This window comes from Sceloporus occidentalis, unplaced genomic scaffold (assembly GCF_023333645.1).
Source record: "Sceloporus occidentalis isolate IW3139 unplaced genomic scaffold, rSceOcc1.0.p SCAF_3, whole genome shotgun sequence".
NCBI lineage: Eukaryota > Metazoa > Chordata > Lepidosauria > Squamata > Phrynosomatidae > Sceloporus > Sceloporus occidentalis.
Window position 1 is genome coordinate 144,037,220 of NW_028316983.1, and position 23,445 is coordinate 144,060,664.

Genomic DNA, 23,445 nt, shown 5'->3' on the forward strand with positions numbered 1-23,445 from the left:
GAAAAACAAACAAACACTGGGCTCAGATTTAGTGAGCAGTTTCCATAGTTCAAATAAAAGAAAGCACTCAGCAAATTGTTAATAAGACTGCTCTTTTCATAATCATGCTGAATATCCCCCATTCCAAAGGGTTCTACCCCTGCCTCTAGCCAGGTTAAAATGTCACCTAAAACTTTTCTTTCATATCTTGAGACTAAATTAAATCCAAACCTCTACAATATATAATGGCAATGAAGAAACAGCTTATCTTTAAGTTGTCAGCACTTCTAATTAAAGATAAACACATCTGTCAATACATTTGCTAAAACACACACACACACACAAAACAGGCTGGTGCTCACAAAAACAAAACAGGCTATTTGTTGTATCAGTAATTTATCATTTCACTTTTGAAGCCTAGATATGCAGGTGTGCAAGTAAGCAATACACTTTCCTACAAAGTTTCACAGGAAGGAAAAACTGCATGTATTGCAAGAGAGCATCCTATGCCCTCATGAAATAGACACAACAGTGTGTTCCTTATACAAGCAATTGAATCAGGGACGAAACAGATGGTCACAATGCACCACTTGAAGCCGGTCAGAAAGTGCACCCAAGCACCCAAGGGAAAAGCTGGACTAAAAAGGAAGTAGATTTTCCTGCTTCTTCCCAGAAAGTGTACCAGTGCCAGGGCAGCTCTAAAGGGGAGCTCTTTCCAAACCCTAAACCTAATTGTCCATGTAAACGCCCCATTGCAGGAGCGCATTTAGAAGGGACAGAGGCACCATACCCAAGTGGTGAGTGTGGTAATGCCCAAAAGAGAAATTGTGACACCTCTCATGGAGATGAGCACAACATACACATAACAGAGAGGGCATGGGGTGAAGGGGGAATGAAGAGGGGGCATGACTGTAGCTTGCCAGCATCTGCATGGGCACACCTCTGCTCCAATGCTCTATCCTGGTGAAGTGCTGCACATGCAAATGTGTGCAGGTTCACAGGGACTGCCATGCAATAGGATGGAAGTTGCTGATAGGTCGTTCCTGTGAAGGTGCGCAGGGATGGTGGGGGCGAACAGTAAAAAATAGTACTCAGCGGCACAGCTTCAAGCCGGGCCATGCAGTCATGACATGTGCACCCTAGCCGCTTGGGAGCAGGCAGTGTGGTTGATGGGGCTTCAATGCAGCTTCAGAAAAGTCAGCTTCAGGCCACTTTTTCCTGCCCTTCTGTTTCAGCCCTTAGTGAATCTTTCATTTCTGTCTGTATGTCATGCATAAAATGGTTTCAAGTTAGCTTTTGCTGGGTTCGAGGAACACAACAAATCTGGGACTGGCATTCAACTGAAGACAAGATGAGGAAGTATATGTGACTTCATGGCATGGAACAATACCGAAGTAATATGGACTACAAGAGCGAGAGTCTTTAAGATAAGTCTTCAGACTTCTTGTAATAGTAAAAAAAAAAAAGATTTTGTTGGATATCACTGGTTCTAAGGCTTGCTCCCTCCATGGGGCAAGTCACAAATCAATGTACATGGCTATTAAGGGGGTCTTTATGTGAACAGGACAGAACCCTCCTAAGTACAGTATACAGCTTCAGACAACAGGAGAAAAATAGGCATTGCTCAGGCACTAACTTCAGGATAGAGACTGAAGTTCCTAAAAGGGTAGTTCAGCTTTGCCTCTCCCTGAGCCAAAGTCCTTCAGCTGGGTATTCAGAACACAAACTTGCCTGCCAGGACCTTCTTTTCTAACCTCTGATGGTTTATCTCCACACTTTTCAAACCTTTCTAGTAGAAACTCTTCTAGAACATGGCCTCATAGCCCAAAAAACCCACAAAAAGCTATGGATGCCAGCCATGAAAGCCTTTGACTTCACATATGTCCACACCCTTCCTTTCCTGTTCTTGTACTACTTAATCCTCTTCTGTTCCCCCAGTCCTCTTTCTTGCTTGTGTGCTTCATTTCCGTGCATCCATTACCCTTTTCTCTACATTTTTTTTATTCTGGTTTTGGCTTTATGGCTGGCTTTCTCCCAAACATCCCTGTGTTACTCTGTAAGCTGGCCACAGAGGTGTAACTCTGGAAGGGAGGCAAAATGAGAGCACTACCAGCCTCCAGCAGGTAACAATCTCCAAATGAAATTTTCCTTCAGTCCCCCAATTTCTAGCATTACTAAGAGTGAAACATTGAAAATTGTTTACTCCTAGAACTCTTATATTTGCTGTTTTCTTGCTCTTTTTGTAATTTTTCTTGCTCCTTTCCTTTAGTTGCCTAAACTGTATTTCTAAATGCTCAACTGAAGTTTTAAGTTATTTCAATGCTAGAAATTTAGGGATTGAAGGGGGAAAATAACTGGGGGCAGAATTCTTATTTTGTAGGTGGCAATGCCAATTGCTCACTTCCAGGTCCACTGGTGACGAATCTCCAAATATCATGTTAGCAAGCTGGACAGGCACTTCTGTGGTGGTGGCAGCTCTAAATCCAGATACACATAGGAGAATTCTGGAAGTGCTTTTCTAGAATATTAGGAAGTGTTTTTGGAAATATGTAGGTAATAGGACGTTTTAAATGTAAGTCTTAAACAGACCTCATAGACTTCTTTCATGGCAGCCAGCTTGTCTTCAAACTTTTCCATGCTCCAGAAAGTTGTAATACCCAACCTGATATTACGGACCTGAACACAAGGGCCAATGCCATTTTCTTTATCCATTGCATCATGCCTGATTAAAACAAAAACAAAACACAACCCATAAATTCACTGCCAAAACAGCAAGTATCAACAAACAAAAAAATGTGATCCCCTAATTACTGTAAATTTGGGCAAAGAAGAGAGATTTTATTTTACTCAAAGAGAGAACAAATACTATATCTAACAAATAGGTGCTGAAATTGAAACAAAACCTAGCAAGAGCATTACAGCAGTGTTTTCAGAAATATTAAGATGTTGCTGATTTTCATTTAAAATTTTGTCCTCAAGGACAAAATTAGTTGGTTTCATTTTTTTTAAATGACAAACACTGTCGTAATTTAATCATTAAACAAACAGCAGTTTCTAATATTTCAGTTCAAGTACGTACCTACAAAACACACTGTGCTTCTCCAGTTTACTGCTAATAGTATTGGCCTCTTTTATCATCATGGATAGTTTCAAAGAATTCCAGTTTGGCTCTGCTAAATATTTTTTAATGAAGAAAGAAAATATTAATAGACAGACAGACAGAAAGACTTGGTAAGTAAAAAAAACCTAAGTTCAGCTCCCAGTGTAACATATCCCTCACTGAGAAAATGGCTCTAATTCTTGGTCACTCGTACTTCTATACACTTCTTATTATCCATCTCTTCCTGCTGGTTCAGTGGCTACTCTCAAAGCTTTAATGGTTTTCAGCATGGGAGCAGGGAGACCCAGCATGAACACAAAAACTGCCATTCTTCTGGGATCACTGAGAAAATGAGAAGTCCAAAACACTAGCTGCATGGCATCTTTAAGATTAATTTAAGATGAAGATTTATTACAGCATGAGCTTTCATGTACAACAAGCCACTTCCCTGGTTGCATGGAGTATCCAATATTTGGATCCAAGTCTTATACTTATGTATGTTTTTTTCACTTTTCGGAGATGATTCCAGTTCCATTACACCAGCAAAGATAGTTTTACTTTCCAACCACTTCTGGATTCTTTATTGAACCTAACATGACACAAGGGCGTTCTCATGTCATGTCATGTCATGTCATGCACTGGCAAAAAAACACACCCCTGAAGCCAGTGCTGCATGTTCACACAACATACAACAACCTCTGGCAAATACGGCAGCTTTTCCCCATTAACGTGACTTTGCCCCAGAGTTGGCAAAGTTGGGTAAACCCCCAAGGTTTTGTAGCAGACAAACAGATGGATCGGGCTCTATTTGGGCTGAGCCAGCTGTTCATATGCCAGTCTGCCCAACCATGTGATGGGGGGGGGGGTCCCTCTATCCTCCTTGTTGATCATATGGGCAGGTTCATCCTCAGGAGAAGCAATGGTGCGCCAGGAGGCCTGTCCACAGAGCTCTGCAGGTATAGAAGCAGTAGAAGCACCCCTGGGGACAGCCTGGATGGTCTGTGCATACAATGCTGTGCCGCCACACCAGGTTCATCTCATTGCATTCAGCTGCCATTATGGCCATTCGGGGCCAGTTCCAGAATATAATGCTCTGGACTGGCCCCAGATATATGGTCAGTGCAGACAAGCCCTGACCTTCACCAGAGATCAGCCATTCTGCAGGTTAACAAAAGAGATACTTCTTCACAAATGCAGTGTGCAATGCCTGCCATACATACTCTGTTGCCCACATAGATCTTGCAATTGCTTCTATGTGTAGAACTAACATAAATAAGTCTTGTATGGAGAGAACCCCTACCTATACATGGATTTAAGTGCATCTGAATCTTCAAAATAGTGGTGTGTTTGCCCACTAAGCAACACTCACTATTTTATGCAAGCACAACATCTAGTTAAATTTCTTAGAACAGGGATGGAAAAGAGCTGTAACCCTATACACACTTACAGAAGAGTAAGCCCCATTGACTTCTTTGGGGCTTTCTTCTGAGAATACATGTAGAACAAAGCATTATGAAAGGCAGATCATGCAACAGTGAATGGAGTATCACAAATGGAGAAGAGATGCAAAGAAGGGCTGCCCTTTGAGCAAAAAATATTAATCTCTGTAAATTCAATATACAGTGCGTCCTTGTTATCCAAGGTTTGGTTCCAGGATCTCCCATGGATAACAAAATCAGCGGAAGCTCAAACCCCATTAAATATAATGGCATTGCAAAATGATGCTCCTTATATAAAATAGAAAATCAAGGTTTGCTATTTGGAATGTATACTTTTAAAAAATTATTTTAAGCCGTGAATGCTTAAATCCATGGATTAAAGAAATCCATGGATAAGAAGGGCCAACTGTACACTTTTTCTAATTATTGCAAGAAAACTACATATTTTCAGTACAGAGATTCTTCCCAATGCCTGTTTCAGGCAAAAGATAAAGTTATTTTTATAAATACATTAATATTTATTTTGCAGCAATCACAATTTAAGTAGATGCATTATAAAATAACATAGTACCCTTTTTTCTGTTTCCTCGGTTTTGTTGGAAAGTTTGTACTTCCTGAGCAATTTTCTGCTTCTCAGCTTCCAACGCTTCAAGAATCTTGGCATGCCGAATTGCATGATCTTCTAAAACCTAACACAAAAGAAGAATTATGAGCTTTTTCTGTGAAAGCAAAACAACATTTAAAAAATAGATGTGCTATTTCAATAACATAGTTTTTAGATTTCTATACCAGACTTCTACTCTACCCTAAATTAAATCAGATCTATTACATACCTTAAAATGTATGAAACGTATACATTGAAAACGTCTGCATATCAATGGACACAACAATAATAATGAAATGATCCATCAATTATTCACACTTCAGAAATGAGGTGGTGGTGGTTAGGCACAGAATCATTAATTTAATTTCAAGAACAAATAACTAATTAAAACAATAATGATCTGACCTAAAGGACTTTGCCTCCACGTCTCAACACCAATGATGGAAAGAAAATATGAAAACAGCCTTCCTTTTATAAACTGTCCAGAGGTATCTGACTGACATCAGGATTAGACAGTTGTTGATCTGCTTCAGCCATGTAAATTTTAAAGTTTTTCATTTTAGGGTTATAGTAATGTGGTCCTAATTAAATTTAATTTAGATGTGCAGTTTCACAGTGGACTGTACCCAATGCACTTCACAACTAACACTGGCTTTTTTATCAGCATTTTACCAAACATATCAATTCAAATAAAATAACATCAATTCACTAAACACAGGGGAAAATATCTGTAACAAGTACAGGACAAAACCAGAATCAACAATCTGAGAGGGAGAAGGAAAAGAAGAAGAAAAAAGAAGAGAAGAAGTAGGTGATGTTGATGGCTAACCATTAATGCTAGTTCTAGTTTTGCTGGATTAATACAGAATATTAAGAAGACAAAAAATAGCCGCAAACTCTTTACATAACTTTAAAGGTGGTAACAAAGACACTGCTATAACTGTGCAGTGTGAAAGGGCTTCTAATTAAATGACTTACACTTGCCCTCACATCTTTCCTCCAAAAGTAGCTTTGAGTAGCAAGAGAGAAATGTTGGGAAGTAGCAGGAGGGCAGCAGGTCCAAGTCTTTAAGCCCCCAGTTCTGATCTTACTGCATACCTAAAATGATTACTACTAAGTTAAATTCCTAAGATAAATTCACAGGAAGAGACGTAAAGCATTTTCTTTCATTCTTGCCAAGAATAATTTTTAAAGCTGGCTCTGTTTTTTTCAATAAGATCCCAAATATCTGACCTTCCACAGAATGCTTACCCAGGACAGCCTCAGGATAAGACTTTTAGTGGCCTAGTTCTGACTGGCACATCAGCACTGCATGCAAGTTATGTAAACACTCATTTGCCAAATATCAGCCAATTTCATGAAAGGGGAAAGCCAGAGGACACTTGAAGTCATGCTGCACAGAATTTAGTGAAACTATACTGTATCAAGGTACATTGTCCAATTGATGGGACAAGATGCTGGGTTCTGCGGTTTTATTTTTAAATTTACCTCTCTGGCAGCCAATGTCTCCATTTCCAAGCGCCTCTTGTTGAAATGTACCTCTAGCTCAAGGTCTCGCTTTGCTTTCTCCAACTCTTGAATTTTGTTTGCAGCCATTTGATTATTCATTTCCTGCAGTTGTTTCCTACGGGATTCTTCTTGCTAAGAAAACACAAGGGAGAGTAAATAATATGTACCAATAAAAACAGTCTATATTCCAGCAAAGCCACTGCCACAAAACAAGCAGTGTGTGTGTGTGTGTGTGTGCGCGCGCGTAATATACACACAAAAATTAGATCTCTTTTAAAAAACATTTTCCCCATATGATTCTTTCTAACACTTTATGAAAATGCTTTGCTTATCTGCCTGTCAGAAAAATGTGCCTTCCACAAACAGTGATTTATGCAAACTTGCAGACCTCTTCAATTATAAAGAAATATATTTATTTGTATATTCTAAGTGGCCTTCCCAACTTTCTGGTCTCTGAATGTGTTGTGATCTGATTCCCATCAACACCAATGGAAGGCAGCGTGGGAGAGAACCTGTTGTTACAATGAAAGATGTTTAAAATTCCTGAATGAGGACCAAAGACTCACATTGCTCTACAAAAGCCATGGAAGATTGAGAGCACTAGAGAACTGGTTGAAAGGGAAGAAAGAAGGATATATATATAGGGAGATGAATTGGCCTGTTCAGGATACTAATCATTTATCTTATCCTATAACGGCCAGAGCATCATGTGAGGCTCAAAGAATAAAATGTTTCCAAACTGTACAGGCAAATTTCAGGTAGGAAAGGATGAAAAAGGTCAGTTCTACATAATCCTAGGATTAATAATCTGCTGAAATATTTATGAATTCTCAGTTAGACACCTACAAAGAATTATTGACCTATCTTTTTATTAAACAATAACTATACATTATTACTACAATTCTGGCAAATATACATGGAAAATCTCTCTCTCTGAATATCCATGAGGATCAGAGTGGATTCTTTTCAAAAATCCAATTAAGAAACAATGTAGGAACTGTGTTGAATATTTTCAAATATTTGGCTGGAATGGTTCACTTTGATATGACAAAGTCAAGGAACATGCTAGGTTTAAAAATCAGAAAGGTTCTCCTGTAAATTTGGTATAAATACAAAGATTGATGTCCAAGTGTGGACTATGGTGAGTTGACTTCCCTGAGTTGTGCTCTACAACAAGGAAAGCTTTGACAGCAGAAGCAGTCAGCCACGAAGTAAGTTCCAGCTGGCCAAACTCTCTCCAGACAAGGACAGACCATGAGATTTCTCACACATTCCAAAACACACATTCCTTACAAAGAGACCACAGTGATCTGAAGCAAGTTGGGCAGTGGCAGGGGGGCACTTGGAAGTAACATCAAGCTCAGTTGCCTAAGTGAGGCTTTACGGACACTGAACCTGTGAAGACCCGTAGTTTCTTAATCACCTTAAATAACCTAATTTACAAGTAAGAGAGTTCTTCCAGAGGTGAGACTGAGCACTTGGTGAGTTGCTTTCTTTCTGTAAACAATACAGTCGGCCCTCAGTATCTGTGGATCTGAGCATCCGCAGACGGCAAGCCCACATTGTCCCCTATGGCGGCGCATGCCCATGGCTGCACCACCATTAGAAACAGCCCTTATTGTCCCGTGGCAGCGCATGCACACTGCCACATTGCCATTAAGTTCTGTTGTCCCTAATGGCAGTGTGGCCACATGTATGTGCTGCCACAGGACAACAGGGGCTATTCCTATTGGTGGTTCAGCCACAGGCACGCGCTGCCATTGGCGACAACATGGGGTCAGCAGCCGCAGATTTTGGCATCCATGGGAGGGTCCAGAATGGATTCCCCCATGGATACCGAGGGCCCAATGTATCTGAGAAAACAAATACTCTCTGAAGATGCCAGCCACAGATGCTGGCGAAACGTCAGGAAGAAAATCTTCTAGAACATGGCCACATAGCCCAAAAAACCCACAAAAAACCAAAATAAATACTATTTCCAAGACTTCAAGTTAAAAATAAAAAGTTTTACAGGAACATGGCTTAATACAGTTTTAAATGGAAAATTCTAAAGTAATTTTAGAAGACATAAGATTTCTTACTTATTTCTTGATGAGTTGGTCTTGGAAACTTGCTGAGCAAGAGGGAGCAAAAGATAACATTGAGAACAATGGAATGGCTTTTTTGGATCTATAGAGACTGCACCAGGACTAAATGGTTAGTCTCACAGCTTAAACAGAGATTCAAGCAATAAAAGCAAGAAAGAGGCTGGAGAAAATGATTTCTGTTTAGAATTGTGTTAAACCATGTAATTTAAAAAGGATATAAATACCTTTTAGAAATGGAAACAAAAAGTAAATTCTAAAGTAAATTGGATTGCCATACGTCAGAAACAACTGAAAGACACACAACAACAAAGTAATCTGGAAGAATATGTATAAAATGATGTATAGGTGGTTTATAACTCCAAATCAGTTTTAGTTGCCCTGTGTTTAGTTAGCTAGTAATAGCTTATTGTTTTAGTAGTGTATTATAGTATTATTTTAGTGTAGCATTGTTTAATTTAGTTCTAGCTTTAGCTTTATTTATGTATTATGCATGGTTTTTCCTTTTTTCTCTGCACATGTGATATTTATTTGTTTGTTTGTTTGTTTGTTTATTCATTTATATCCCACTTTTCTACCATAAGGAAATTAAAGCAGCTCACACCTTACATTAAAACAATACAGCTAAAATCATTTTGAAATACATTTTTAAAAAATTAAATACAAATCACTTAAAACATTGGTTTAAAACAATTAAACACAATTAAAAGCTACCCATTGCACTACAACCAGTTAAAAATTGAAGGCCTATTCAAATAGAAAAATCTTGGCCTGCTGACAAAAGGAGAGCAAGGAGGGGGCCAACCAAGCCTCCTTTGACAGAGAGTTTCATAGCATGGAGGCAGCAACTCAGAAGGCAATCTCTCAGGTCCTCTCCTATGTGCAAAGATGGTAGGACCAAGAGAAACTCTTCTACTGAAGATCTGAAAACTTGGATAGGTTTGTATAGGCATATATGGTGATAGGGAACAAAACAACAAAAGTCACAATCCTCATGGTGTGAAGAGTTCCTATGTGTGGGGGAAGCACTCCTGTTCAAGCTTGGCATTCTCCACATGTTGAGTAAATATGTTTAGATAGTAAACCTAACTGTCATCCACTAAAATGATCAGATTTAGGACTGGAAGACAGGCCCAAACAAAATGGTGAAACTTCACAGTTGGGAAAGATTTTAGCAGAGCAGGAAGGAGACAAATCCCTTCCACCCTCTTGAAAATAAACATTTTTGTGTTTTCATTCAGTTCATATAAGCAATATAACCATAAGGACTATAGGATGTTGCTTAGACCAAAAACCACAGAACATCACTTAGATGAGTAGTTGGTATAATGGGAAATGAATTTAAGGGCATCAGCAAACAACAGCTTGATTGCTTCAATGGAGGAAAACCATGTTCCCATTTATTAGCAGCTCATCCCACTACCCAGCTAAATTGATGTTTATGTCTCTATACATCTATATTCTCTCCCACCCAAAAGGAAGATGCACATGGTCAGTGCACATGTTGTTGCAGTCACAGTGCATACCCTTATCTTCAGAGATTTTTCTGGTCCTTCACAATGGATCTTTTGCAGATGATGGTGTGACCCTTGCCTTCCCCCACTAAAAGTCATTTCCTGTGCATACAGCTAAAGTAGGATCAAGACCATCCACTGTAAAATATTCTTTAATGACTTACCAACTGTGTTTCTAATGATTTTATCTGGCTCTCATAATTCTTCTGCTGACAAGAAAGTTCTTCTTGGGCCATTTCTTTTGCAATTTGGATTCCTTGCATCATTTCTTCCTTAGCTTTCAGCCTTGCTTCTTCTATTTCTGATTCAAGTCTAAGAGCATTTTTAAAAGCAACATAAATACTATAATTCACACAGAAGATGAGATAACTGTTTCACACCATTTTTACATAGGCCTGTTACAGACAGCCAAAATAAAGCTGCTTCAAGTCAGAGTGGAGGTATGGTGTTTCAATGATGCATGCATCCTAAGAGTCCAGAAGCCACACCAAAGTCACGCTCCAGTCCTTAGGCTGGAACGTGGCTTTGGTGTGACTTCTGGACTCTTAGGACGCATGCATCATTGAAACACCATACCTCCACTGTGACTCGAAGCAGCTTTATTTTGGCTGTCTGTAACAGGCCATAGAGAGACACCAGACAGAAAGAGCAAAGAGAGAGAGAATAAATGTATATGATTTAACACAGCATTTTTCCATAAAAGATTTTCCCAACCCACCTGCATACTTAAACTAAAAGCATAAGCTTTAAGTCACTTATTATGATGTGCAGGACCTTAACAATCCTCTCATCAAAATTACAATCAAAACTAGGGACTAAATACCCCTTTTGGAGCAGGAAAACTTCAGCAAGGTATTTGTCAAGTTTAAATATCACTGTTCTATGGGATGAATAGATTCACATAACTAAAGGACAAATGAGATGTGATCTGAACCAACATAGCATAAAGCCCTCTTCCATAGGTCTACTAGTTGAGTTTCCATAAGTGGCAGAAAAGAGAGAAAGGTTCTCCTGAAAATCATAGCATCTGAACAAATTTATAATAAGACCTAGAATCCCTTAGATAAGCAGGCTCTAAAGAGTAAAACCAATTCCTAGAATTTGGCCCAGGAAGCTACTGGCAGCCAACACAGGTCTTTCAGCATTAAGTAATATGATGGTCTTGTTCTGAGTCTATCCAATTATTAAGATCCACAAAACAGAATCCCTTTTGAAGACAACCCCTGCCTAGTCCACCTCTACTTTCAGAGGCTTATTTATTGGACATACATGCAAAAGTAAAGAGTCAAGATTAATGTCTATCTTTTCAGCTTTTTAGAAAATAACTTTCTCTTTTTTAATTCTGATTAGTGTTTTGAAGGTTGCTTCAATATTTAAAGATGGTTTCATTGTTTTATGCATGTAAACATTATTTTAATTTTAATTTTTCTACACTACCTTTGTGACATATGTGGAAAAGTAGTGTGTAAGTATTGCTGAATAGCCTAAGCTTAAATTCAGTACCCGATGGATTTCAAAATATTGAATAGAAAGACTACAAAACATGTTTCATATTGAAACATACACCTTACTGGCACAAACATTTTTACCTGTAGCCTGGGGAAAAAAATGAACATGGCATTTGATCTTTTCAATTTGTATATGGCTGTTCATTTGAAAAAACTGGCATTTAACAATCGTGTCTTGAACAAGAAGAAACAGCAACCACTTAAGCCACAATATTTATTAAAACTCACTGAGCTCTTTGTGCAGCCAGCAATTCATTTTTTGCAAATTCAAAATCTTTTGGGCCATCCTCAGGAACAGCAGCCCCACGTTTCATTGTGTGAACTTCTACTGGATTATTAAACCGAAAATAATGGTCTCCTCCAAGAATGATCCGGTCACCCTGTAAGATTCAGAAGATATTCATCGGTGATATTGTTGTATCCCGTGGAACCATACAGAGTCCACTATAAATTGAATAAAATGAATGGGATTTTAATTTCTGTGCCAAAATGTACAGTACATACAAATGAATCTGTTCATGCCTCTTGCAGTCAACTTACATGGTGGAGATTCGTAGGGCCCAAAATGCATTTCCCGTTAACATACGTCTTTGCATCTTCCTGTGGGATAATACTTACAGCACCATCCACATGTCTGATAATGCTACAAAAAGAAAGAATCTGTTATAACAACTAAGTTTTACAATCAGGAAATACATATTCCCCTGGCAAATGCCAGGATTCACAAAGTTGATTACTACCCCAGTAGATTTTTTTTGTTTATCCTTTATTATATCAGACTCTACTTTTGAGACTATGCACTCTTTCAACTATTGTAAGAAGCTAGTGTTCACGGCAAGGCAGAGGGGACTGAAGAGAGACTGAGGCCCTTGCTCCCTGAAATTCAAGAAACTAACTTCACTGTTCTTATAATCAAAGCTATTATTCACGTCGCAGCACAGCAGCTAAGATACTTGAAATGAATGGAATTTTCAAACTTTTTTTTACTTGTTACAGAGATATTGGGAGAGCCTAAGCATAGCTATGCTGTATCAAGCCATAACTTCATCTAGTCTAGCATCCATCCTCACAGTAGTCAACAAGATTTTTCTAGGAAAGCCACAATTACAGCATAAAAGATCAAAGTACTTACATTGACAAGGTCGCCAACTAGCTACTTATATCAATATCTGAACATGAATGCCTCATCACTATCGCATAGTACTTATTTCACCATCTGAACATGAATGCCCCATCACTATTGCATGTTCCCCAACAACTGATATATATTCCAATGCTGCCTCTGATAGTGGAGGTGATTTATAGCCAACCTGACTAGTAGCCAGTGATGATCCTATCTTAAAAAATATTGTCCCTCTCTTATGGCTGCTCCTAGAAAACTGATAGTGAGAAGCATACAGTCTGTAAGCATGGACACTTCCTGTAGCTCTGATCAGTAGCTGATATCAAATATTTATCCCTTCATTAATTAATCCCAGCCATCAGTCTAAACACACCATTTATAATTCAGTCTCATTTTTGCCAACTAAATACATTTTACGTTTGGATTATAAATCCTTTCAAATCACCTATTTATACTTATTTTATTTATTTCAGAGATCTATATCCCACCTTTCTCCCACAATGGGATTCAAATAAGCCTTTCTATTTATGGTGACCCCATAAATCTTATAGGAGTTTCTCAAGTAAGGAACAGTCAGAGGTAGTTTTGTCAGTTCCTTCCTCTGAAATATAACCTACAGCACCTGGCATTGTTGGCAGTTTCCCATCCAAGCACCAACCAGGGCTGACTCTATTTAGCCTGAAAGATCAGATAGGCTTTGGTACCTTTGTGATATTTAGGCGTTGTCTCATGCTCATGCATATTTCAACCGTCCTACACTTGGTTGCCTTTACCAAAAAAATTGTATTCCACAACAATTTAAGACTCATCATTTATTTAAATAAACTCCTACCAATGGTCATCAGCAATTAAGATGCCAGAGAGCTGAATGTCATGATGTGAGTTTGGCTTGCACCTCCCAACTGTCGTTTGTCCTTCCTTAATCATGTATAGCAACATCTCAGAGAGTTGAGGATCTTCGTTGAGATTGACCAAATTAGGCAAACTGTTGTCCACCTTGAATGTAATGCCTGCTTTCTAAAATGAAGGAGTCAGAAAGTGAGAGATTCTTTTGTAGTCTGCTAAAGTTGATTTGTCCATTTGTTTGCTGCTTTTAGGAGTATAATACAGGTAAAGGGAAAGAATGGCAATAGGAAAACTTCAGTATTTTGCATCAACACCTGAATTTACTTAAATGTTAGTACCTGTAACTCCATTGTTTCCTCAAATTTCTTTTTTTCTGCTTGTTCAAGTTTTTCTTTCCAGGCCCTTTTTTATCAGAGAGAAGAAAGTGGATGAGTGTCACCAAATAGATATATTATTTTGCAAGGGTCATAAAGTTGAGTCATTTATTGAAATATAAATAATCAATCTAACTGAAACAAAATAAATAGTACTCCTACACAATAATTAACATTAATATTAAGTAAACATTATTGCAAAGGAGTTTCCACAACTGGAGATTTCCACAGAATATGTAGTTCTGGATTACTTCCTAAATGTGTTAACATTTAAGGACTAGGTGCATAAATAAGACTTCATTAATGGAAAGAGATCTTGTAGAACATTTGAGACCAACTGTAGCATAAGATTTTGTAGACTTGGACTACTTCCTCAGATGCATGGAGTGTACCACAAGTAGTACTACAAGATCCCTTTGCATACTGATATTCCAGACTAGCACTATGTCCTTGAATTCTTTAATAAAAATCAGAATGCATTTATTGATGAAATAAAAATGTTGCTTACCAGTAGCTGTTGCTCAGTATGGTTTGGAGCCAAACTTAACATTAGTCAGAATTGGCTCCCACTAAAATTAATGTGAAAAATCATTCATAATTGAATTTCCATTAATTTCAGGGGGAATTGATTGCAACTAACTGACTGGATCCAATCCCATGTATTTGATTTGCTGTTACGCATACCTATCCATTTATGCACAGAATGCACCTAGACAGACTACCTAAACAGATTGCATTTTAATTGTATTTTATTAACATGTACACAATTGGCATGGCAGGGAGTTGCCATTAGCAATTCACATTACCCAGAAGATTACATGTACCGTATATACTTGTCTATAAGTCAAAGGATATATAGAAAAAAACTATCCCAGAATCCTAGGTTGACTTATACACAGGTCAATATCGTATCAAGCCTCTTCCCCAGCTTGGATGTCCCTTCAGGAGAAAGCCGGGCGGAGGAGGAGGAGGAGGAGGAAGAGGAGGAAGGGGGCCAAGAATTCACCCCTCAAGCCTATTTCCCAGCCCAGCTGCCTCCCAAAATTATTTGCGGTCACTTGCTTGTCTCATCCTCCTCTCCACCTTCTGTGAAGAGATAAATGGACCAGCTGCAGACAACCGAAGGCAGATGGACAGGCAGGAAAGTAGACCCTAAGTTTTACCCTCGACTTATCCATGAGTCATGTAAAATCCTTTATTTTAGCCCCAAAACCTGCCCTCGACTTATACATGAGATCGACTTAGAGTCAAGTATATGCAGCACTCTTACCTTTGCATTTCAGCCATCTCTCTCTCTTGTTGGTGTAGTTTCATTCTTAGGGATGTTATTTCTTGAACATAAAGTCTCTGCTTTTCAGGATCAACGTTCTGAAGATTCTTTTGAGCCAATTTCAGTTTCTCAATTTCAGCTTTCAATTCTATATTTGGCAAAAAGGGCCAATAATGAGTCAAAACAATAACTCCTATAGTTAACGATTTTGGTGAGATTTGAAAGCTATATGCAAAGAGTCATCCTATTATAACAGGGTTTCCCAACCTGAGGCGCCCATATCCCCAGGTATGGTATAGATGGTATTTCAGGAGGAGCAACAAAGATACTTGTGTGAATCTGTTTTCAGTTCTCTTTTGTCAGTCAAGACAAAATCTAGATATCACCTGAATGAACAGGCAGACCTGTGAATTGCAGTCAGCAAGAAATTTCCATTTTGACAAAATCATGAATGAGAAGTAGAGCAAAGTGGTCATTGAATTTTATGTTTTTCACAGTTGGGATTGATTTTACTGTTTACATTTTTTTTCTGAATACATTAGAATCTAATTGTTCAATTTATGTTTGCATTTTATGCACAGAATTAAAAGTGTATTTTTTAAATGCTCAGTTTGTTCACCCACAGTATCTTATGTGGTTCAATTTCTGGTTCAAAAATTAGAAATTAGACTTCTTCATCCCCAAATGTGGTATTACTTTTGTAGGGGGTGTGAACATTAATCAAACATTTCCTAGGGGTTTAGGGCACAGAAAAGGTCGGGAATTAATGCATTATAAGAAACAGTTTGAGATGCAAGAGATTACACAGAAAAGAACCCCCAGCATGCAAAAGGCAGCTCTGTTCATAGAAGGGCTAAGATAAACTCACATTTAAACATTGTATCAAAAGTAAAGTGAAACTAAATCTGAAGAAAAAGAGAAAAACTAATAGCCTCATTCAAATGCAATACTAAATTTTCAGCTTCAAGACTCTCTCTCTTCCTGCAGTTGCAGCTGTAAAAAAGCTGCTTGCAAAATTCTGGTTATTAACTAACTGCAGAACATGGATAAACTGTGGTTTGTCTTAGCTTTAGATTACTAAAGTAAGCCAGTTTTGTGAGAAGGTTTATGAAGCTGGATTGTTGTAGTAAACGATACCTATTACTACTCACAGCTAGTTCAAGATTCAAAAGTAATATTAAACTGAATCGATGTTTAAGAAAATGGAAATGGAAGCTTCTAAAATCCTTGTCACCCCAATCTCAAAGGGAAAGGGGAGCATGAGACCCTGAGACTTATATAGGTTTATCAATGTAACACTAAACCAGTTTACTGCTACATGGAAATGCATTCATTATATTATATAACATGTAATACTAGAAAAGCTCTTGTGCATTTTTTGCAATACTGTGCTAACAGGCAATTTTCCTTCCACCTTTGGTTATTTGTATACAGTCGAATATATTCTTCCCCTGCGTCAACTGAGACAATTTTTTTAAAACATCTGCCTAGAGACTCATACTGAAGCTGATTTCAATAGAATTTAAGTGTCCATATCTGTACCCTTTATTGAAGCTGCCATGTTTGTGCATTTAGTTATTCGGATTGCCCAATTAAAAAACATCATCCTATGGATAGCCCCAACTAGAATAAACTCTTTTAAAAATTATTGAATGGTGTATCCGCACTAACATAAATCCCACTCATTTATGCAACATAGATGCAGTTTTCAGGGAGCTTTGAGCTGTTGGGAGATGGTTTGCGCTGCAGAGTTGTAAAGGTTACACTATGTTCTTTCTCTTAACAGAAAGGCTCTGTAGCTGTCAATGCACTGAAGCAAATATATGATATTAGCATACAAAAACAAAGATGCTTGCACCTCTGGTGTGTTTCACACACACGGTTTCATTCATGAATTATTGCAGATAACTTTCCACTTCCACCCTTCATGCTCTATATTCTTTGAATATTTTTTGTGGGGTTTTTGGGCTACGTGGCCATGTTCTAGAAAATTTTCTTCCTGACATTTCGCCAGCATCTGTGGCTGGAATCTCTTTGAATATGTTTTAACACATGATATGAAACGGCCCTTCAAATTAAGAAATAAAATTACTATCATGCTTACCTTGAATTAACTTAGCATTGATGTCTTCATTTACTTTGGCAATGTTGACTATGAAACACGCTTGCCTAGCATATCGAAGAGTACTAAGCGTTTCCTCTACATTTCTGGCAGCAGGGCTTACAGTGGCAATCATAGTAGTTTTTGAATTTCCACCCAGACTTTCTTTTAACAGCCTGCATTGGCAGGGAGAGATAATAAAGATAAATGAATTTTCCCTGTCAGGCCAAACAACATGCCTGCTGACACAGTGACAAGACCAAATTCAGATGCTAATTCTGTTTCTATCATCTACTACGGCAACATAATTACACAACCTAACAACATAATACAACACATCAGGGATTTCTCATATCCTAATGGAGGGATGAGATTCATTTGTTGTTGTTGCTGCTATGTGCCTTCAAGTCATTTCAGACTTATGGAGACCCTAAGGCAAACCTATCATGGGCTTTTCTTGGCAGGATTTGTTTAGTGGACATTTGCCATTGCCTTCCCTGAGGCTGAGAGTGCTTGTAATTTGAGATTCATGGGACCCTCTAAATGTTTTTGGACTGCAATTCCCAGCAGCCCTATCAAGCATAGCCAATGGTGAAGAGTAATGGAAGTTGCAGCACGTCATCTGGAGGTTCCCATGCATCTCACCTAGGGTTGCCATAATTGTCCACTTTTACCAGGGACAAAATGTGGAACAAATTCAAGACCAAACTGTAGGACAACTGCAGGACAAAACTCAGCCCAAAATGTAGGACATTGAAGAAAAATGGTGGACCTTAAATGTCCTACATTTTGAGCTGAGTTTTGTCCTGCAGTTGCCCTACAGTTTGGTCTTGAATTTGTCCTACATTTTGTCCCTGGTAAAAGTGGACAATTATGGCAGCCCTAATCTCACCCATATTAAAATGTGATATACATTGTTCTCTGTCAGTAATGGTCTTTTGTATTCTGAACAGGAAAAGCAGAAAAATCTCTATGCAAAAGAATGAATTTCTTTTATTCTTTCTTTTATTTTATTTACTGTGACATCACAGATGGCAATACACAAAAATCAACAGCAGAACACTTCAGTCTCCCAGGACACTCGCTGACCTCAAAATGAATATTATGGAACCAAGAAATTTAAAGGAAGATTAGAATGATAAAAAGCTGAATACATCCACAGTTCCAGGCTATCACCAAAGGTGAGAATCAGGATAGTTGTTTCTTTGCTCATTACATTCAGTCATTATCTTTTATTTATATTCTGTCTTTTCTCCATAACTGGGATACAAGTCAGTTTACAATTTAAAACAAATAGAATGACAGAAACTTGCAAAAGCTTATCACTGAAAGGTAGTTCAATTATCAGTAACACTTAAAGCAGCTTAAAACATGCATTAACATAAAAAACAAAAACCAGGACATTGCCTTATTAAAAATCTCTTATGATACATAAAATATGTACATACCATGTAAGCACAGATTCACGGTATGGAATGAATACCTTCGTCCTGCTTTGATTTTGTTCTGAGAGAGCAGAAATAACTTTTCCCAAAGTCAAAAGGGATTTGTTAATACTCACACCTTCCTAGAGAGAGGAAGAAAGAAACAACCAGTGGGACTCAAAATTTTATTTTCTCTCTAATTAGCATACAACTTATTGAAGTTATAAAACTCAAATGCAAACAAACTAGTTATAATACTAAACACACATTTTAAAATACTTCAATAATAGTAAATAATTTTTAAATTAAAAATTTTAGGGCATCCCTTAAAATTAGAGTTGCCAGGTTTAAAATTGGAGAGGGATCTTGGACCTTTAATGGTTGCCTAGAACAGAGAATTTAATCAGGAGCTGCTTCTGCTTTGTTGTGTGACAAGCAACACCTGCTTTTCATATCCACACTAAAACCACTATACCACACTCTTTCCTCCAGATGGTCCTGGGGCATAAAAATGATCCCTGACTTGCTGCAATTGCCCACTCCTCTTCTATTCACTCAGACTGGATATAAATGCTAGGAAACAGGTGCCAACAATATCTGGAGGGCCACACATTTGTTGCTGTGTAAGATGGATTGTTTTCTGCACTTTATATGCCACAACATTACAGTCTGTGCTATAGCAAGGTTTGTGTGGCATGGAGACCAATAGAGTTTTTTGACACTCAACAGAGTACATTTTACTTTTTACCTTCAATCTTTCTCCACTAGTCCGAGTTGCAGAGCAGCGTTCACTACCTGCTAAGTCTATTAGATTAACACGACTGATAATTCTATGTTCACGGTCTTCCTTTTCCACAATATCTGTCTGAAACAAAACAAACATAATTAGACATCTCTGTCTAACCTGCAGTCTATGAAATCAGCTCAAAGTAACTCCACAGATTATCTTATAACTGTAGCAATCAAAAAAAAAATCCTGCATCATTTCTGTCCTAACATACTAAAATGTCATAAACCAAGATAGCAATAGCATCTGTTACTAGACCTTTTCATGGGATGCAATTGGCCACTTTAAAAACAGGCTGGCTATGCCTATCATTTATTTGCTTGTTTTTGTGTGTGTGTGTGGGGGGGGGGGGGGGGAAATAGATTGTTTTATTTTATCTATAAGATTGGGTTTTTTTTAGTTTTCACATATTTTTTCCATAGGTAGTACCACCAAGATTTGAGATATGAACACAGGGGAGCACCTTAGTATGTATCAAAAGTCATTAATTTCATGCCCCTCACCATTGGATTCAATTTACTGGGGTGTATCCACACTACAGAATTAAAACAGTTTGACAACACTTTACCTGACATTGACTATGTCCTACAGAATCCTGGGATGTGTAGTTTGGAGCCAGGTACCAGACCTCTCTGACAGACCAGCTGAATACCTTAACTATAACTCCCAAGATTCTATAGGATAGTCTCACGGCAGTTGAGGTGGTGTCAAACTACTTTAATTTTGCAGTGTGAATACACTCTAGGACTTGTATTGTAGTGCTTTCCCATGATTTGCTAGGGCCTGGCCTCAATTAAAAAGAAGACCCCTCCCTCCAGTTCATCTGCTTTGGCCCAGGCCTCAGAAGGAGAGAAGAACTGCTGGACCTTATCCCCTTCTTCCTCACCACCATTCCCTTCTCTTTTGTGTCGTGTCTTTTTAGATTGTAAGCCTGAGGGCAGGGAACCGTCTAATTAAAATAATAATTGTAAGCCACTCTGAGAGCCTTTAGGGCTGAAGGGTGAGGTATAAATACCATAAATAAAGAATAAATAAATAACTAGTATATAAACAGTTCACCTGTCTACTTTGTGTATGCTGCATATTTTACTACTAAAAAAAGCTAAGATTCTTTAGGCAACATGGAAAGGGAAGAGTTATTTTACCCAATTTTTGAATGTGTATAAATTCATTTGATTCCAGACCTTTGTTTGTGTCATCACCAGTGTGAAAACAGAATGAGATCGAGAACTCTTGTCGTTCATGCCTGTGGCCGCAGTAGCTCTGCGCTTATTTCCTAACTGGAGCCAGCGCTAATGAAGAATAAAGACAGATTCTTCTGTTAAAAATGTTTTTAAAAGTCAACAGTTTACGCTGTCAAAAAAAAGATAGTTACAATTCATTTAATTTTCAATCCATACTATTGTTAAATTACAACAACAACAATTTTCATGTGGCATAGAGCATTCAAATATATCTGTCAGCCCCGCACATGAACAGCATACAGACTCAAATCCGAAAACAGGAGTGGGTAACCTCTGAACTTCTGGATATAATGAATGACAATTTCCATAATCCCTGATTGGGGCTTTTTGGAGTCAAAATCCAAAATGTCTGGAGGACCACAGTCTTCCCATCCCTGTCTAATAAACTAGTACAGTATTGTCCTTCTCTGCTAGCTAGGTTCCTGCTGTAGTGACTGGCATTTAAAACAGCATTAAAGACCAGTCTCTTCTGGTAGGCCTGTCCCGACGATGTTTAAATTGTAAGTTTAAATAATTAATTTTAAATGTGGATTGTTTCAATATGTATGTACCTTGCTTGTTCTTTTAAATGGATGTGTATTTTTATCTGATTTTTTAAACTGATGTTGTGTATTTATTGGTCTGTTATTGTCCCCCGCCATGATCCATGGGGAGAGGCGCATAAGAAATGATGATGACAACGATAATGATGATTTGCTGGATGATACACTCCAAGCCCACACCTTCTTCACCTCTCCCAGAAGCTCATCCTTCACCAGATCCCTGCCTGTAGCTCTTCTCATACTTTTCCCAGCAGTAATCCACATGCTAGGCTTTTAGAGCAAAGCTGCTAAATGCTTCTAAGGGTTTCATTTTGGAACACACAGGCTGCCTATGTTGCTGTACACCTACCAGCAAGGGCAGTGGCAGATAGAAAGTTCCATGAGAATGGAGTAGTGAATTCATTCCAGATTTTAATTCATAGGTTCAGCACTTTGGATAGCTCTTTTAAAGTTCAGGCTAAAACCCAGAGCTGATGTACCAACCTGTTCAAATGGGAGCCACCGTCCATCCCCAAGCAAGGGCCTGTATTCAGCTTTATGGGGCAGCTCCAAATATGTTGTTTTATGTTTATAGAACTGGCAGAATCAAATCCCAAATGCTCACCCAATTAGTTTTTCTCTCTAAATTCAACTTCAAAAACAGCATGTTACTTTTGATTTCTACTGTAAAACTTGTTTGTGGTTGTCTGATGATTTCCTATTGAATTCATGTTTTAAACAGTTGTTAATCACTTCTGGCAGTTAAAAAAGAACCTCCTCAAATAATTTTTAAAAACCCAATGTAAATCAGAGGTGGACAGATGTGGAAGCCGGGGGGGGGGGCTGCATTAGGCCCCTAGGAGGCTGTGGAGGGCTGCATGTGCCCCTGCCTCCCCCCAAAAACACAAAAGTTTGTCCCTAGATGCCTCCAAGGGCTATAGGGGCATTTTCAACATGTTTAGAGTTTCAAAAATTCATAAATTGCCCCAGGGGGCCTGCAGAGAGTGCTGAGAATACACCCTATGCCCCCAGTGAACATTTCAGAACAAAAAAAATCCCTTTTTTAAAATTAATTTTGCAAAAATTGTTTTTCACCCCGGAAAGGTGAGTCAAAAAGGGTGGAAATGTCCTATATACTCCCTAAAGTATATTTTTATTAAACTTTTTTTATCCTTGGAAGACCCTGAGGGTCACAAAAATGGGCCTGGGAGGCTGCATGTGGCCAAAGCACCGCACTTTGCCCAATCTTGAATATTTTCTTTAATGTTTTTGAAAATTCTTAACTTAGGCTTCTGTATGAAGTACTGATGTGACAATTTTCTTCTGTTAATACCAGGCTTCTAGTGCCATACTAACTGCTACTTCAACTGTGTTAATACTGTATTACTAATATTCAATTACTGTGTTGTAATATTAACGTGTACAAAAGCAGGGAAGATATACATAAGGACTACTTTCTCCATTGCTCTATCTTTTCTTTCTGGTCACTGAACACTGATAATGAAATTTTAATATGCATTTGAAAGACACATTTATAATTACAACTATACAAACAATAGACTCTTACCTGGATATCTGAATAAGAAGTAACAACATTCCTAGAAAGAAATAATAATAATTTTATCTATGGGGGGGAAATTAAACTCCAGTTAGACCAAATCCTACCAAGTGTGTGCTTAAACACCAAGTATCTTCAACAGATGACTCAGTAACTGATTACACACACAGCTCACGCAGTATCATGGCTCAGGAATATACACCCACAAGAATGGAAGTCCATACTTATGGGATGATTAGACCTTACTTGGGAATTTCTATTTTATTGTGTTTGTGATAACAAGGAAATGACTTTACAAACTGTTAGAATGAGTAGCACTGATTCAATTTATGAGAAAAGGAAAGATTGTGTATTTGGATGGGATGTGTACCTGAATTAAAATCTGGAGAAGAAAAACCGAGTAAGATGAAGTACTGAACCTGTATCCAACAACATCATTATCCTAGCACAATGTCCATCT

The 23,445-nt window shown here is 38.2% G+C and overlaps 1 protein-coding gene across 1 annotated transcript in view; it reads right to left on the reverse strand.

Moving 5' to 3' along the window:
* The window catches only part of LOC149316914 (kinesin-like protein KIF14), a 45,801-nt gene that overhangs the window by 12,848 nt on the left and 9,508 nt on the right, over positions 1-23,445 (reverse strand). Inside the window, exons 6-20 of the mRNA XM_089518779.1 lie at positions 22,995-23,025; positions 20,847-20,954; positions 19,624-19,740; positions 18,900-19,018; positions 17,455-17,627; positions 15,351-15,498; positions 14,045-14,108; positions 13,693-13,877; positions 12,278-12,380; positions 11,966-12,117; positions 10,394-10,541; positions 6,611-6,763; positions 5,090-5,207; positions 3,059-3,149; positions 2,569-2,701 (exon numbers count right to left, since the gene is read on the reverse strand). Coding sequence (XP_089374905.1) covers positions 2,569-2,701; positions 3,059-3,149; positions 5,090-5,207; positions 6,611-6,763; positions 10,394-10,541; positions 11,966-12,117; positions 12,278-12,380; positions 13,693-13,877; positions 14,045-14,108; positions 15,351-15,498; positions 17,455-17,627; positions 18,900-19,018; positions 19,624-19,740; positions 20,847-20,954; positions 22,995-23,025 — 1,843 coding nt within the window. The remainder of the gene's footprint in view (positions 1-2,568; positions 2,702-3,058; positions 3,150-5,089; positions 5,208-6,610; positions 6,764-10,393; positions 10,542-11,965; positions 12,118-12,277; positions 12,381-13,692; positions 13,878-14,044; positions 14,109-15,350; positions 15,499-17,454; positions 17,628-18,899; positions 19,019-19,623; positions 19,741-20,846; positions 20,955-22,994; positions 23,026-23,445) is intronic.